Source organism: Rhyacophila brunnea, unplaced genomic scaffold (assembly GCF_057557595.1).
Source record: "Rhyacophila brunnea isolate RB1 unplaced genomic scaffold, BYU_Rbru_1.0 scaffold_1, whole genome shotgun sequence".
NCBI lineage: Eukaryota > Metazoa > Arthropoda > Insecta > Trichoptera > Rhyacophilidae > Rhyacophila > Rhyacophila brunnea.
Window position 1 is genome coordinate 31,255,225 of NW_028232751.1, and position 19,363 is coordinate 31,274,587.

Consider the following 19,363-nt stretch of genomic DNA (forward strand, 5'->3'; position numbering starts at 1 on the left):
TTGCAACTACCAGTTAAGCACCAAATAAAATGAAAAGCGTGAATCACATTTCTCAATAATCAGCTAAGCAACTGACCATGCACCATAAAAGTGGGAACATAATTTTTGCAATAATCAGTTTAGTGAAGGCTGAAAGTGACACATCCTAAAAAAACTCTTTTTTTATTATTCAATTCAGCTTATCTTAGCCTTATATTTCCACTGTAACTTATAAAACAATAATTATAATGAATTTAAGTAAGTGGGGCGACGATAACTAGGCAGATATTGTAAGAAAATGCAAAAAACAACAACGTTTGACATCTCAGTTTCACAACAGCGGCCATGTTGTTTGGTGGATGACTATTTACTGCAAAATGGATTTGTTTATTATTGTATACACACATTTTTTTAAAAGTCTCATAGATGGCAATACAGACCAAATTTGACCACGATCTTTTTTGCAAAACGTAGAAAACATATTCATATTGTCGTTAAAACGAAAAATGCAAAAACACAAAAGTGTCGCTTAACTGGTTACTGCATAACACCGTCCATTTTGTACACGTATTTTTGTGATTGTTCATCTAAATAATGATATAAAAATGGACTAAAGGTTAGGTATCACCTCAGGCGAATGATTATATAACTTTTTTGTCTTCTTTTTCCAGATATGACAATTCTGACGATTCTAAAGTGGAGAATTTGATAAAGAAGCTAAATGAGACATGAGTGGCCAAAGCGACTATTCCTAACCGCCCGCCTGTCTTATATGTAGACATCTCTGATGCCCATCCCACACAGCGTGCGAGACAAGCCGTGCAACAGAGACATCTCGAAGTTAGCCGATTATCGACGGCTGTATCTGTCTATCATTATTTTCTCTTATTAAACTAACTTGATATTTTTTTACTGTGGTTAATATTTACGAGTAATATTTGTAAAGCTAATAATAAGCACATTGCTTGCGATAATACAAGTAAAATAAAAGAACATCTTGTTTTATTTAAATACAACTTTTAATTGGCAGGTATTATTAAAATTTGGTATTGGTATTAATATATAAACTAAATATAAATTTGGAAAAATATTATAATATTTTTTTTGAGATTTTCATCCTCTTGTGGATGATATTCCATCACCGTAGCCAATGTGACCAATTTTTATCCCTCTTTTCAATACTTTTATCATCCCATACTTCTTCAGATCTGCAAAAGAAATAATATTTTTTATCAGAACACTCGTAATATATAATTCAAGTTGAAATCTCGATTTGTTGTTGACATACAGATGATGGATTTGTATAGTGAAATGGTTATCAGTGTTATCACCATTCCTAAAGCTAAAATATACAACATAAGTACATAATTAAATAATATGATAATTATATGGTTGAGATTACAATTTTACAAATGGATGTGCTGTGTTATCGACATGGGCTAACACTAAATAATGCCAATAACAAAAACCGATAAGTGACCAGTCCACCTGTTGGTTGGAATGGTATGGAATGGTCCAAATATTAGTTGGAAATCACACGTGTGCCGAATATGCATAGGTATTTTTACTAGCTAATTAACCCCTATATGCAATACGTTGGGTGTGTCAACATATATATTTTATATTTATATCACTTTTAATTTAATAATTGGTTTCTGTAAATCTTTAGGTTTGTAATATTTCACATAGAATACGGAGGGAGGTATTTCTTGTTAGATTTTTCCTAATTGAGTTGAATTGACAAAAGATGAAATCTACAATGAATCAGGTGAATCAGTGCAACAAGTTAGAAAGAATTGTGGTGATTATTCATATAAACAACACTTTTGTCTTTCTAAATAAGCTGCGCCCACTTTAACAAATCTCCACCCGGTGCAAACGGTGGAGGTAGGCTGTTAAGATCCGACATAAATAGTGCACACTAAACTTTGTTTATTTAATTTTGTTATTAATTGTTTATTAATTTTTATTTTGTTATTAATGTTTATTAATTTGTTTTCATTGAACTTAGGAATACAAATTGACCGTCTTCAAATTAGTCGGTTTTTAAGATAAAATTAAACCTTGCTTAAATGAAACCATCATAATATAGATTGTTTATTTCTGTGTTGATAGCAATTGATGTCATAGATTATAAGACGCACTCCGAATTCAGTGACACCAAAATTGGAAAAAAAATACTAAAATTTAAGTCAAAAACACGTCACAAGTATCTTTGTTTTTACTGATTTGGAAGGGAGCTAAAAATTATCGGTATCTAATTGACATAATGCTTTTTTTGGATATGAGTTCAGCATAATATCTGTTTTTGCTTAAAATATGCAAATACCCATAATCCATACGCTCCTGTCAAAAATCTCGGTAACTGACTTGCAATAAAATCATTCTTACACAGGATGACGAAAAAGAGCTTGGCGGCGACATCTTTCTTGGACAGACCGACGGTCGGGTAGTATTCTCTCTCGATGATATCATCCAACCTGAGCGGATGAACGCCGTCCTCCTTGGCTCTTATAATCATTATCATGATCTTGATCGGACTCCACATCTCTCTGAATGATACAAATTTAAGGACATTTTAGTGAAATAATATGTAAAATCGCAGGGTTTCAAGACACTTTATACAGTAGCAAACGTCTAATAAATAAAACAAGATTTATCAAATGTCAGTACACTCCCAATTATCCGTGCACGAACAACGATATAATAGCTCATTAGAAAATCATTAAAAGATGCGCTGCAAACAAACCAAAATCGCAGATTTTCTTAATACATAATGAGTATTAAACATGTTAAAATAATTGTCTGCTTTAAAAATGTATTAGGTATTATGTAATACCATACTTAGTTCGGATTACCCGTGTTTTTCGTTTATCCGTGTCGCTTCTTCCCACCATTAGCCCGGATAATCGGGAGTCTACTGTACTATTGAAAATAAATACTGTTATCAATAATTAAATGTGATTACAATACCAGATGAATGTGTCAATGCAAACGTTTGATGTTTTTAATTAACTATTTCTTTTATTCAACGAGTAATTCACAAGATTTAAGAATGTACCATTCTAATTTTTAAACATACATAATTTTGAAAAACACTTCTGAGAAAATATATTATAACCAATAGAAAAAATCCTAAGAGAAGAATGCTGATGAGCAGGTATTAAAAAAAAGGCCAATAGTTAAAATTTGTCGCAATTAGTTCGTCGCCTTGTAGCATAGAGGGTAATGCACGGACGGGGCGTAAACCCAAGAGATGCAGAGTTCGATTCCCTGCCGGGGTGGCTTACTTTTTTCAAAAAAGATTTTTTCTATTGGTTATAATATATTTTCGCAGAAGTGTTTTTCAAAATTATGTATGTTTGATGTTTTGTTTCATAATAACTAACTGTACACTGGACTGTCTTGTCTGATCGAACTATGCAGTTTTGAATGTGAAATAAAATGTCCTTGACGTTCATGTTTAAAGTCAGTCGTAGAATATAAAAAATGACTGTCGATGAATATAAACGAATTTATCTGACAAACGGAGCTGAATTTAATATTTGAAACCAATAGCTTCAATTGTTCTTCGGGCTTCCTTCGGGCTTCCTCACACACAACAATCTGCTAGTGTATAGTGTAATAATGACAAATTGAACTTACTCCAACATCATTTTTCTTGGGCTCATCACGACATTGTCACCGAGAGACACCGGGGTCCTGTCATCGCTGCAATTGGCAGTTAAAGTGACATTCTCTTCCTTAACCACCTGGCCACCACCGTCTGGCAGTAGGGTGTTTTCATGTATCTGCAAGACAGTGGTAGGTGACGCAATATTGTCTATGGGGCATCGGGCGGACCGCTCGAGCGTCGGAGGAAGGGTGGGCTGTTCGGACGGGTTCACTGTGGACGCCGGGGTCCTGAGGCTTTTCCCTTGTGCCCTTGCAGCCTGAAATATTAGGATTGATTATTATGTTATCGTTCAGAGGTCTTTGCTAAAAAGTGTATATTCCAAACATTATTAACATGAACAGACACATATTGGCCACTTTCCTTTTTGAAGAACTTACAAGTATGTATATCAGTGGTTCATCAAAATCAGTAAGTTGACCGGTGAAAAACTAAACAATTTTTTTAATGAAAAGTTGAAAAAAAATCCTATTAAATAATGTCAGAATATCAGCCGGCATGCATTAAAACTACTGCAGAAAAGCATGCCACGTGACAGTAACAGCACCAAACATTTTTTGGACGTGATTCAAGATAATATAATATATTGCTTAGTTTCCACTTCGAAGATGACGCAATTATACTGCCGGCATCATCCAAATTTAGGATTGTTTTGAATGAAGGTTTTGTTGTTTTAATCGTGATAAATAATCCTACTATAACCAGTGGGGGAATGCTCATCGTACACCAGGCCTGGACAAACTACGGCCAAAAAATTGTTGAAAAAAACAGTTTCGTTTTTCTCATTAAATTGTTGACTATTAGAGAATCATTCATTTTTTAATGTTGTAATTCTTTTTCATGATAATAAATAATGCATGTGTGGGCGCGCTAACCATGATCTCGTCAAAGTTGTTAATCTATTTAAGTACAATGCATTGTAGAAACCATAGTATGTTTAAGCATTTCGATAACATTGTAAACAGGCATCATTGCAGTCTACTGATTGAGCAAGAGGTCAAAAACCCTAAAACAATATACCGATAACAATATTAATAAATCAATATTGGTTAGATTCGCATTTTGCAACATAGTCGAAATGACAATGTAAGGAAGAATGGAATCATGCCAAGTAGCCAGTTTTCCGGATTGCGAAAACAAATAACATATTGATTGCATAGGCCTTTACTAGAAGTGATTGACCTCAGGTTATGAACTCAAGTGTAACAATCACACACGCGTTACGGTCATTTACCGGATGCAAATTTGCCACCTTTCGACTATTTCTTTGTTCCGAAACAATATATTATTATAAACTCAATGGCACGGACTACCTTTAACACAGTCTAATTCAAATCATTCTTAACGTAACATCTCTGTCCGATTTGATTTGTAATTTCTGAGAAACGCATTAATTATTCAATTATTTAACTCTTTTACTCCCAGCTGATTTAGCCTAGCATATGCGAAAACTCCCAAGCGTTTTTTGACAAAAAATCGTCGATTTAGTTTTTTTAAATAACTAATTCTACACATGTTTTAAAAATTTGAAACTTTTTTTGTGTGACAACAAACAGAAAAAAAATAAACATATTATTATTTCTCTATGAAATAGAATTTTTATAAAGTAATCAAAAAAAATCGTATAGTGTCAAGGTATTCAAGAATATTATTCAATTCACGAAATCGCAAGAGAATTCGATACAGTATTGAGGACTAACTGATATGGGAATGAAGTAATTTCTAAAAATAAGTTTCAAAGCACTAAATCATTTATAATAATTAGACTCCGGTCAGCCGGAGTTCTTTTTTTTTGGGGACGGACTCTAATATTACAACATTTTTTAATTAAAAAATGCGTTAATAATTTATGGAACCTATGTTTTTCAGAAAAATAAGGTGTACGATGTAGTAGGTACAATGAATTATGAAATAAATATTATTGTTATAGTATCTTTATGAATACCGAGGAATTTTCATTATGTAGAAGCGATGGTATTAGTATAGTTTAGTACCTACTTATTTAGACAAATTATTGAAGAATACAGTCACAGTAGTTCATTAACTATTTAATGTGATCTACGGCGGAGAAAAAAATAACAAGTATGTGAGAACTTCCAGAGATCATCGCATCCAAACTGAATGTGTGAATTCAAATGGCAGTGATTTTACTTGTGCATGCGATGCCATCATCGCACTCGATTCTACATTTTGTGCACTGTACTATGTATTTTGGCTGAAATATCACAATAGATTTTGATAAAACACTAAGTAATTTTGCAAACCAAATTACTATTATTTAATATGATGTTATTTGCATGGAGGATGTTTTGGCCCTTGGGTAAAACTACAATCTACCTCGAACAACTCTGCATGTTTTACTCCAAGAATCAAAACTCTTCGTCATCATAATACGTGGACAGTATGTCAAACTTGTATCTACCTACAGACTATTCATATGAATTTATTCAACAAAATTTCCCATTGCGGTAGCTAATAATATTTATAATAATATGTTAACATATTTAAAATAAATGTATCATATGAAAATATATAATAGCTGTGGAGGGACGTATCTCTTAAATTTCAGCTTAGCTGAATATATTTGTGATGAATGATTTACATTGCAATTGAATATAACGCAGGTAGCTTAATTGGCAGAGCACATTGGCGCGAATCCAGTGGGCGCAGGTTTGTATCCTGCTGGGCATCGTATTATTTTTTAATAAGATCTTTTCAGTTTTCTTTGATGTGCTTTCAAACTATGTAGCAGCTATCTTCAATTAAAAATGTTACATTGTCAAATCTTGTGAATTATTCGTTGAATAAAAAAATAGTTAATTGGATGATTTATAATTTTCTAAAGCTCTTATTGTACATTTCGTATATTTATTTGTTGTATATTAAATATCTACTTACTTATACATAGGTATGTAATATTATATCTTTGAATTCCTTACTTATTAACTTAAAAATAACAATAATGCATGAAATACTCATACTTATAATATATATTATATTACTTCAAGTACCTACCGATAACAAGGGCTGCGCGACTTATCAATACTCTGACTAAAGACGTATACATGTTGCTTTTTATTAGATATTCTTATAAATTGCTTCACTTACCCTTATTTAAATAACATATCATTTGTGAACGTCGTGGATTAATAATTCTATATGTACACAATATCCTTTAAATAAAAAGGGAGTTAAGTAAAACATTGTCTTTATGGAGCTTTCTATATTCTGTTACGCCACTGAATTGTCTTAAACAACTGATTTAAGAACAATACGCTTACATAAAATAATGGTAGTTAGATGGATACAATTTTCAGTCCTAATTTGAAAACATATATCTCTACGAAGTGCAAGTTATACACACCTACGTACCCTTCTTTACGAGGAATAATTATTATTTAGTCCATTCGCCCAACCCACTAACTTCATTCAGTAGATCGAGTAGGTACACGCTGAAAAAACAATATGCATTATTTTTCCCATCTGCCGGATTGAACCCGCAACCCACAGTTTCATAGATGGCTACGCTACATCAGCCGCCGTGTGTACAAAATCTTGTATTTCGATAAAAAATATATACTATATTGGTGTATACCACAGCTGATGATGATAAATAATATTGTATTGAAAATAATTCATTTTAAAGTTGTTCACTTTCTTCATTTATGAAGCGATCACAAGCAATTCAAAATTTGTCATCGATATAGAACCTTTTTTGACACAGTTGATGAATTTTAAACATAGCAAATTTTTCAGTGATAAAGTTACCCCATCTCATAACGTACTTATCTATATAAATCAGTCATTTAATAAATAAGTACAAATATCACCAACCAGTTAGTTTTTTATTAAAGTTAATTTTTATGTACGCAACAATATGCACATATATTTCGTTATTATTGTGTTATTCAATTGAAAATGTCTGTTACGATAAAATATGTTGTAAGTAGGTATATCAAAATTACAAAAGTTGACAAAAATTTAAAACTTTCATATTAAGTGTTTATTAAAGTAATATGTGTCTAGGTACCTGTCTGAATAGTTTTTTTTACTCTTTATGTGCATTTAAATCAAATAATAATACCTAAATACATGAATAAATGGGCGTGTCTGGAAATCTGTAGGTACATACACAGTTCGCCGTATCCGAAATATTGTATGGGTAATAATATATGGTCGTATATTAAAGACTGTTCAACCTCTTTAGGTCGTATAGTACTGAGATAAAATTCATGTCTAAATAAAACACGGTTCTTGTCGGTTTACAGGAAGCCAGTGGCAAAAAAATTTTGGAAATAGCCGATTACTGGATAATTTTTTGTTAGGTTAGGTTTTCATTATTGAATTTATGAATTTTGCCACAATCGGCTATGATAATTGAATTAATATTCATATTGAATCTAATAAAATTGGATACCTTATCTTATAGTATACGGTCATCTCTTTCGGATAGAAAGCTCACCGCAAACTGTGCCACGGTAAAATGCATTACGTACAATTTACATGTAACCTTAAATGGGATGGGCGGTGACTTTTTTTTTAAATTAACGGTAACCTACATTTTATCTACTTAAAATTTTATAACTAATTTAATCACGGTAAGTAGTAAAATGTGTGGCATTGCGGATTAGTAGCTCTGTAATATTCTAAATCTAAATGTATTAACGTAATATTTATAATGAACGTAAGTGCAAAACCTTTAGAAGAATGCAATTACGGCTGACGAAATACACAATATTTAATAACATAATATATTATAATTACTTATATAATAATTATTCAAACGAATATTTCCAGAAAACCTATTGTTTTGATACTATACATATACTTGGTAATGGTATCAATATGATACTTTTAGAATATTTCAAGGTCCACGCACAAAAACTTTCAATATTTGTAGGTATCAATTAATTGGTATTTGTATGCATAGTAGTTGTACGTACCTACGAAAAAGTTCTTAGAAATATAATTATTAAAACATGTATTTTTATACGCATTGTATAAAATGGTTCACTATTACTCACACCCAACACACAGTGAATATAATGCTTTGTCTACACGAGACGAAATATGACGGGAAAAAATTTGGAATAAATCGTAAATTTGGTTCCAAACTTTCGGCCGATGGATAGGCCCAGATGGAGTTTTCGCATATGTATGGTGGGCCGAAATATCGGTCGAATGGGAGTAAAAGGGTTAAGTTGTCATTTTTGTATGACATTAAATTCCTTTGCAAGCATAATTTCAAATCTTTCAAACCTTGTCTGTACTTAATTTATAGTGGAAGATAAAATGAAAGGGTATTTACTTTTAATACAATATAAACGTATAATGAAACATGATACGAGTTACTTAAATCTTTATTGGATTAGTTTTAAGAAACGATTGTATCTCTTTTAACGGAAGCCATCTTATTCTATATAAGTACATTAGGTGTCTTTAGCAATTTGTACACTGTATGAATAATGATTATTATGAAACTGCACTTTGTGAAATAGTATTAAGATTTATTAGCTTATCACTAGAATTCATGAATTAATAATTTTCTATATTATAAATAACTGACATCATTTCGCGTTTAGTCGACACACAGGATAATGAAATATTAATTTTCCATAAATGCGGTAGGTAGCAAAATTATTTTTACTTCACTGATTTAAATTGGATTACACATAATTCAAAATATCTTACCAACATTGTATTTCTTACCGATTTTAAATTTAGAAAATAATGAATTCAATTGTTTTTAGTTTTACAGGCATTTTACATACGAGATTGCTAAATATGATACGAAGATCTTGGCATAAAAACAGCAAATGTCACAAAACACTTTTTTTCCAGGAGAGGGTAAAAACATAATATCTTGGTTGTCAAAAAAAAAAATTATTAATCTGACAATGAGAAATTATAGAGAAACCGTATATGCACTATATGAATGTAAAAAAAATATAAAATTTATTTTGGTTAAATAGATATTTAAAAAAGAATGAGTGTGACATTTGCTGTTTTTACACAATTTTTGGACATTTGTTGTTTTTATTGCAAAATTGAAAAGATCGAAATGTAAATAGTATGACTAAAACTATAATTTTATTAAATAAAATAAAGAATATATATTTCTGTTATTTTTTAATCATAATACAACTTTTAATAAGGCTTGGACATATTATTTACCAATTAACAAACGACTTCAATGTTTCTAAAAAATCAAGAATTAAATATTTGAAAAAATGTTTTAAACATGTGCGGGTTTATACTGATTAGCTTCATATTATTATTATTGATTTAATTTAATAAAACACATTTTTTAGTAGGTATCTACTTATTCCACTTTTATTAAATAAATCTGGACCGGTTTCGTCCGCCTCTGTTTTTCTGCCAACTGTTTTCAACAGTTGAAAATGTCCCTCTAAGGCGGACGAAACCTATTCAGATTTATTTATGAAAAGTAGAATAAGTACTAAAAAAATGTGTTTTATTAAATTAAATCATCAAAACAATGGATTTCCACCATGAATTGATAGTTAACACGAAAAAAGAAAACCGATTAGCCTCGTCTGACACCATCACTATCAGCAAATTAAACGATACATTTATTGGGTTTTGTAAATATTTAGCTAATTTAAAAATATTTTTTTATTTAGCTCCTTTCAATGGAACTAATCCACCATATGTTGTTTTAAATTCAATCGTGACTTGCATTTGATTTTTATTCACTACATTGAATCTATCCCACAGCCTAGAGAGAAACTGAAATGTTCGCAAAGCATTTCTCCCTTACTAGCCTGGTCTAGTTTGTACATTATAACTAGCCTACAAAATTTTTACCGAAAAATGCCAAAGTTTTAACCTATATTTCATATTAAAAAAATCTTTTTCTCCGGTCTCTTTAGATTTTATATTGAAGGGCCCAGAATTTTCCTTATTGCATCCAACTGAACAATAATGAAAGTCACCGTTATTTGGTAAAAACGTTGCATGGTTTTGTTATTTTTTCTCTTTCGAGACGTTTCAGATGTCTATGCTAGTAATATCCATGATAAAATATAAAAACAATCATAAGAAAACGTTATAAAAAGCAATAATTATACGAATCAAGGATAATTTGACAGCTCAGACACTAAATTGTATGGAATGTATACTAACATTACTAACGCCGCCTGGTGATAAAAGTGTAGAACTACTGGACCTTTGCTGTTTTTACACAAAAATGCCTGGACTATTGCGGTTTTTAGAAAAGTGGCATATTTTTGAGAGTAGATTTGAGGGACTTATGATTTTTTTTTAAAATATATCTTTGCACAGTTGTATGTAATCATACACAGGGAATATAGAAATGCAATAAAATGAAAATGGAAAAAAGTGGACATTTGATGTTTTTATGCCAAGATCTTCACTTAACATAATTTGACCGTGAACAGTAAGCTGCAGCGTCTATAATAACAAACCATAATTCAAATCTGTAGTTGCTCTCTACTCAGACCAATATGATGTCATTTTACCCGGTCTGCGCATGCTATTCTGGAACTTACGCATGGCGAAAACGATTAGCATGGTTTAAGTTGTTTTATAATTTATATACTAAGCTTTGGGTTCATTTTAAGTAAACTAAATACATCGCCGGAATAGGATGACGTATACGGTGCATAGTGCCTGTATTATCGCCTATTGGCAATATGGGCACATCGGTTTATGGTTTGCATTACAATAAGTGAGCGGTAATATTAAAAACCTATGAAGAAAAAATATGATTTACGATGTTGAACGGTGTTTCATAGCAATGCAAGCAGTGCAGAGCACTTATATGATGTTTGACCAGCCGCCGCTGATTACACCATGAACTTTTTGCATGCTGGCAGTATTGCAACGGTTCCAGAAAAGACCGCGATGACGTATATGTCGGCGATTCTTGAGGGATGTTAAAGAAAGTGGTTACAATGAGGAGCTGTACATAATTAATTATGAAGGCGAAAAGATCATCTAGAATGGAATCAGCCCGAAGAGGCCTTTGCCCTGCGGCGGATTGATAGTCATGCCGATAGTGACTCACGCATCTTGTTTCTTGGTGAGTAGTCTGAAATCTCTTCTCCATTACATCCGAAGATAGTTCTATCTGTGGGTCCAAAATCAGATTACTCTGTTTCCGCTTCACGGCCCGGCAGATAACATCTTCTACAGGTTCCAAAATCATGTCCTGAAAACAGATTATTAAAATTCAATTGAAAAATATAGCTTTACAATCGTCCTCTGTTGAATTGAATTGATAAAATCACATTCTCTTATACTTTTGACTTAAATTTGTACTGTAAAAAAATTGCCTGCGGAAAAATCTTTTATTAAAAAAATTAAAATTGTACTTGCGCTGCATATTGAGCAAAAAAATATATCTATTTGCTGTTGGCGATCTTCAAATTTTGTTAAAAATGATTAAGTGCTGACGTAATAAAGTCATGCAGCATTAAAAATATAAAGAAAATAATAATTACCTGAACAACTGGCGCACGACATGTTGCCATTGGAGTGATTTCAACATTGCTGAAAATAATGACAAAGAATAAATTTTTTTTGTTTTATAATACCCGTGAGCTTGATCGCTTTTAGCTATATTATAATAGAATTGGCGCTAAAGGTGGTACGATTCATGAGCTACAAGCAATACATCGCTATTTTTTAGGGTAGGTAGGTATATCAATTTTATCTGCGAAAGGAAAAGGGAGAGAAGTCAAAAAAATTTTAATGGGATTTGAATTATGCCAAATTAAGTATAAAATCCCAAAGATTTAACGCAAAGCTATCTAGCTGTCCGAATTATTAAATTAACAATAAATAGTTGATATTAATTTCATAATAAAGAGAAAATTAGCGAGTAATCAAGCAAATTCTACGAGAGGTTTTTTGTGATTTTTCGAAAAACAGTAAATTGATAGAATACCCTTCACGTAACTTTGCAATATGGAATAGATTTTTTTGAATTATTTTGAATACTAAAATGTGAGTAAACCAATCAAGTGCCTGGCATTTAGTAATACAATGATACGGAGTGCGTATTACACACAAATCTTGTCACTGTGTTCAATTGCAAAGTTACGTGGAGGTTACTCTACTTTGTTGGATTTATTTTGAGCGCAATGCACAATACGCAGTTTGCAGTTATTGCGAACGATGTACGCATGATAGAATTCGCGCAAAATGCTGAGACTTCATTGACAAGGAGATACGCAATACGCAAGATATTATGAGCCGGAATTTAGATTGACCCCTGATTACTGTACCTATTTACACCAGTATTAAACGCTGTTTTAGATAATATATGGATACAATATTTCTGTGAAATGGCAAACAAAATAATATCAAATGTTTTTGTGTTATAATATATCAAGTAATATCAAGTGTTATCAAATGTCGAAGAAAGACGCTGAACGTATCTGCATAATTTTTTCCACATGTTTGTGATACCTAGTAAAGTTTTAACAATAGGACTTATGCTTGCACTCGACAAAAAAGCATTCTAATTTGTCCCAGCACAAAAATATTAAGTAGATCTATGAAACCATATTATTATACTGTAGTGTTAAATTTGAATGTTTGGAGATTTGCGTTATGCGGGAGAGTAGGTAAGGTAGTAAGGTAATAAATTTTTGAATTATTGCTTCTACGTCTTGAATTTGGACTTACTAGAAATGGTTTAAACAGCTATTTCATGAAAAAAAACAAAGTTAAATAGGAAAAAAAATAATAGGAGCAGGAATACTTGGACTAACATTTGAAGATCAGGAATTATTTGGATTTCTGGAAGATTCATCATCGACACTGTCATCGACACATATCTAGAATAAGGAAAGTCAAAAGATACACAGGTTAATATGGCACTGGCAATGCAATTATTTATCAAATTAATGTGATTTTTGAAGTTATATTTCTTTTGGCGCGCTTGGTAGTTGTTAAAAATTGTAGTTAAAAATGTTTGTAAACATTTTTTTTCTCTTCAATAATAGAGTTCTTAGTGTCTTTCTGAATATGGGTTCTTGGCCCGTAACAGCTTTCAATATAAATAACTCAATTATCATAGGATTAACAGAAAATTTTGTTTTAAAACCATTATAATTAATATCTACCACGTAAATGCCAGTTCAATTAATAAAAATGTTTCATCAAATAATATTGTTTAATTAATCGGTTATGTATGTATTTAAGTACGTAATTTCAATATTTTAATAAGACTTTATTATTCGGCATTATTTCTTTCACAAATACCATGTCAGTGACCTTACCACTTTGTTTGTGTCATGTTCAAACTGTGTATTTTCAATATAACCATCCCGTTTTTAAACAACAAAAAAATCATAATTGTTAGAGAAACAAAAATAATTTTTTTGTGAACAATTTTTATTGATATATTATTTACTTACATATAACTTCGATTTTAAATTATTTTTTAGTAAGAAATTCAATTACTTATTGATTTTTGCTTAAAGGTAGCTGTCCTTTTGGAAGCTGAATACTTTTAAGGCGTATGGGTACCTATCATATTGTAGGCTCAAATCTAATGCAAATATTTATATTGCCTCATCTCTTAATCTATTTAGCGCGAGTCCTGTCCAACTTTCAGGCGGGCTCTTAGCTGCGGCGAAGTACGCCTCACACCCTTTGATGAAATCTGACGCCTGATATATAGTGGGTGTCCCGTGTAGAAGACTTCAAGCTCCGGCTTCAAACCCCAAGGTTGATACAATTGTGGTATGACCAGCACTGCTTCTGACGTAGGCTTCAGGGCTGTTGGTGACGCTACAGTCGGCAAATTCACGTTGCGGTTTGATGTTGGAGACAGCACTTCTTCTTCGATAAGGGTCACATCGGAGTCCGCTTTTTCGTTAGCCATTTCTTGGTTGTTCCTGCTCCTGGATCTCGTCAACACTTGATACACAGTATGATTACTCATAAACTTTTATTTAGCGTTCGCGGGCTTAAAATTTATTTCGCGGGTTCGGAAGAATTAATGCCATTCTTCAATGTTGTCAGAGCGCCATTTGAGATACCCGGGGTTCCAGCGGCTAGCTCAGGTGTCCATCGAACCCCGGATTCACAAAAAAAAGATATTTTAAATTGAGGAGAAATTAAATGAAACCACGTCTGTCTCGTGCGTAACTTGGTATTCTCTTATATTTTACATTTTCTTTACACGTTTATATATTTTGTTTTAACAATAAGTTTCGCAGGTCCATACATGTTGGAAAAGGGACGCTTACTAACTTTCTTTCTCTTTTTCAAATTTCGCGTACCCACGCCGTCCAGCAAAAAGGACTCTCGTGATTGTCCAAATTTTATCGCGTGATGCTTTTGATTTGACGAATCACGAGGACCACCCCGGCGCAGGCGCGTGGAAATTTGAACGTTGCCGGCAAGCGCGGCAAAATTTTTTATATATGAATACTTATATTTAGTCTTAAAATTATCTCTCTCATCCATCATCATTTATACTTTTTTAAGTCAAATTAAATTTATCTTAATTACACCTCCGCCCAGTATATGATTTTCACACACCGGACGAAGGCCTTTACTTATGAATAAAAAAAATTACGTAGTTGAGCAAGGAATCAGATTAGATGTTTTATGAAGCCATTTCTAGAGGTCAGGGTTACGTTTCGACTTATGACTACTAAATGATTATTTTACACCGGGAGAAGCCCGCCTGTAACAGGGGTGTATCACTACCATACAATCTATACCTCCAAAACTATTATTAAGTTCTACAACCATTGTGGCGTGAGTCATTTTGGCCGATTTCAAAAACAGGACCGACTATTTGTCATTTATTTTTAAAAGTAACGCGATTCGTAAAATTTAAATGACACTAATCTATATTGTGGCATTAGAATACTATTTATCAGATTTTAAATAAATAAAGAGTTAATTGTTTATCAATTCGTTTTAACCGTGCTTAGCATTTACACATTTCCGAGAAGACAGGAAAAAACGGGTCCAATGGCCTTTTTTTAATTTTATTAACTTTATTATCAAATTGGCTTCACAGCGGAACTAACCTAAGGCTGATTGTAACCGCCAAGATCCTTTAGATCCTCCAAAATTTACTTAGGCTTCTGCACCATCTATATACTATGAACTTTACAATCCTAGTAGTATGGTTAGATCCGCATTAAAATGAATGTTTCTTCAAGCAATGTATGTAAATAAAAAAAATGTCTTATAAATAAAAACAAGGTCTCATTTATAGAATCATGAATTTAACTTTGAAGTTGATTTACTCAACTTGTTTACCAGAAACCTAACCCAACTGCGTACACTGCAAACATACCCAATGTGTGTATAACATGCATAAGTGGGGATTAAATCTATCTAGGTATCTCCTTATTGCAAGCTCATTTGAAGAGAATTTCACACTTGTACTATGAAATTTATTTGCCAATTTGCAGAGTTTGTAAAGAGACAATCCGTCACGATAAGTGTAGATAGATAAACAAGACTGTTTATAACTGCGTTATTCATGCGTTTACTAAATAATTTCAAATGTCAAACAGAAATAACGTATCAGGCTCCTTTTATTTACAGTCCAATATGGTGCAATGCACATTGATATTCGACTCGACGCTAATGTCCCAACTCAGAAATGTCAACAAAGCACACAAACGAGACTTAAACCACAGTATCGAAACGTCAAACTCAACTAAACAATGGCACTTAATAATAATATTAAAAATATACAGTATATTTTTCAATTAGACAGTGTTTTAATTATTGGAAGGATATTTCTTAAACTGAAATGTCATTTAATTATGATTGCCACTATTTCAATCCCTCTGGATACTGTATGTGGTGGCAGTGACTTTTTGAACTTTTTGATAGGTATTTTTGATAGTATAGCGACTTACATGCTGAGAACAAATGATTTTTCCAACAACACCGTTGCATCTCAACATTAAGTCATATATCATGTTTTGTGAATGTCAACAAAATTACATTGACCAAATCAATGTGCAGTCATGGTGAACTGAGCGATTAGCTCCGCACTTTGAAAAATAAAAAAACATTCTTCAGTTTATTCTGAAGTTTAACCGAATATGAAAGAAAAAATATTAAAATCACTGTCTAAGTGTGTATTGTTATTCTTTTCATTTATATTAATTTTTGTATTATTAGTTATATATTATTAGTTTATAAACGAAAGGAGTTAATATTATTAGGACTACGTAAATAATTACCTTTTTGGTAGTATGGGATTCTGAGGGTTGAATACTCTTTCCATGGAGTCAAACATGTCATCTGAAAAAAAAATCATACATTAGTAATCCAAGTACTTGCATGGTTATGTGTAAGCCTGTGTGTGTGTTATGGCATATAAAAGGTATAGAATGGGTATAGAATCTCCTATATATTATTATCCTAAGAGATTTTGGAAAATACGTCAACTTTTTTATTTAAATACCACTTTGTTGATTATTAAAGGAATTCACTTCAATTTTTGGAGTCCCGAATCTACTTCCATTTGAATCGGGCACAATCTGATAAAACTCGACACAATCACAGATACTATCGTTTTTAAATCGCGTTTTACATCCGTCACCATACATTTTCGCATCTTGCCTTTCGTCTACCGCAAATCGATTATAATGTCGCTTAATTCTTTCTATATAATCAATATTGCAAAATATCTAAATTAATATTCCACAAAATTATTCAAATCTGTAAGTAGCACATTGGCGTACGAACAAGAAATAAATACATATTTCCTCACTAATTACTACGAAAATATAATCTAAAACCACGTCACTGCTATTTATCTGTCAAACTGAAATAATAGATGATTGATTTTCAATTGTTTTCTTTTGTGATATAAACAAGTTCATTTGACGTGTCAAAATTCAAATTTAGAATTTGCAGAAATAATCGAAAAATGTGACATTTCTATTAGCATATTAAATAATCAATTTCAATCAAGACATTTATTGTTAATGTTTACGTTAATTGCATAATAAATATAACATTTTAATGTCTCTATAAACGAGCATAAAAAAACAATAGTCAATCACTTTCAGAAATACGTTTCATATAGATATATTTTTGCCCATATTTAATCCGAAAATTCCTGGCTGTCACAAATCACACAACAATGTATTAATAGGTACGTCATTGCCTTGCCTCTTCACAATATTCGATTAGTTTATTTAAATTTAATAATAAGGCCACATTTCAACGATTATCATCATGATCAAAGATTAAAACTACATATAAAACTACGTTGATTAATCAAATTATCCTAAAAAAATATTGACGGAGCATCATTTACGCATGCATTTTTATTTATTTTGAACCATAGACAAAGTACTTTTATTTAAGCTGTCATATTCATAGACAACGTAGGTAGGTAAATTAAAAATGACGTTTACTATACGTAATAAATACACAAGGTTTTTACAATTTTATTAATAGATAGTATTTATATAATGTTGAATTAAACGTTTTATTACACAATATAAGAAAAATTCATGCTTTATAGACAACTAAAAAAGTCAATTATGATCATTTCTTCCCATAATCGCACTATGAAGTACCTACGTCATATTATTATTATCCACTATTTGCATCCATGTGGTTACTATATAGAAGAATCAATGTGTGTCACTATGCTTATTAGGATTCCATGCTGGGTGAAGGTTATTCCAATAATCCTCTTGGTCATAATATGAATTGCTATATCTATCAAAATTGATGTACCTACCCATTTATATCATCATTATCACCATGAACCAGGATCAATCCACTACTCGATATAGCCGTCTCAGAACTAATTCCATTCCTCTTATATACATTGCTGCATTTATCAAACATTTTTAAATAATAATAATATATTCATTTCGTCGTTATCATAATTACACCGGATCAATACACTGCTCGATGAAGGCCTCTCTAAGCTGAGTCCACTATTTTTTGTTCTATGAATTGAACTGAACCGAATTTGTGAAATTGCGTATTACATGAAATCGGCAAAATTTTGTCAAATTCATGAAAAATGCAAGCCCGTTGCCTTATTCATGAATTATGCAAATTATCTGCCAAGTACGTGAATTCGGCAGGGTATAGAATTCTTAAACTGTCAACATGACAGTAGAAAAAGTAAATTTAATACGGATGGTTTTATTAGTTATAATTGGACATAATATTATAATATTATTATTAGGTTCGGTTAGGTTTTGTAATTCTGAATTCAACTGAATATCCATTTTAAGGTTACCTAACACCTGTCAACAAACTATCAAATTTAATCATACTATCACAAACAAACAATCGACTATTGCCTGATACCAAAGCTCAAATCAAATCGCGAAAATATCTTTTAATAAAATTCTCCCGTTATCATATTATAGTTCTAGATTTTTTTGGGCATAGTAATTGGAAATGAACGTCATTGTAGTTATTAATAGGCATATTTTTATATAATCAATAACATTTGACATCTGGTTAGTTTGATTATTTGCAAAAAACTCCACCGGAGCGCCACTATCTATATTGACCAATGCATGAGCATTTGACAAATTTGATTTACTTGGAAAAAACACCACCGGAGCGGAGCGCTAATATCTAATTTGCCCTATGCATGAACTAGGCAGAAAAATTACTGCCAAATTCACGCACTTGACAGATGTTTTGCCTATTTCATGAATAAGGCAATGGGTTTGCATTTTTATGAAATAGGCA

General features: G+C 31.8%; 1 protein-coding gene across 2 annotated transcripts; it reads right to left on the reverse strand.

Annotated features, from left to right (window-relative positions):
• Positions 1-983: 983 nt before the first annotated feature.
• LOC147079674 (uncharacterized) lies at positions 984-18,001 on the reverse strand. 2 transcript variants are annotated; one of them, XM_085943058.1, is made up of 7 exons: positions 17,628-17,746; positions 16,870-16,930; positions 12,139-12,187; positions 11,703-11,846; positions 3,625-3,911; positions 2,371-2,531; positions 988-1,187 (listed from the first exon to the last, which is right to left on the reverse strand). In XM_085943058.1, exons 2-7 carry the CDS (start codon positions 16,923-16,925, stop codon positions 1,093-1,095), a joined length of 792 nt encoding a protein of 263 aa, XP_085799184.1. In that variant the 5' UTR covers positions 16,926-16,930; positions 17,628-17,746; the 3' UTR covers positions 988-1,092. The 2 variants fall into 2 exon arrangements, with proteins under 2 accessions (XP_085799174.1, XP_085799184.1); XM_085943048.1 differs by having other exon boundaries at positions 984-1,187; positions 16,870-18,001.
• Between the last annotated feature and the right edge of the window lie 1,362 nt (positions 18,002-19,363).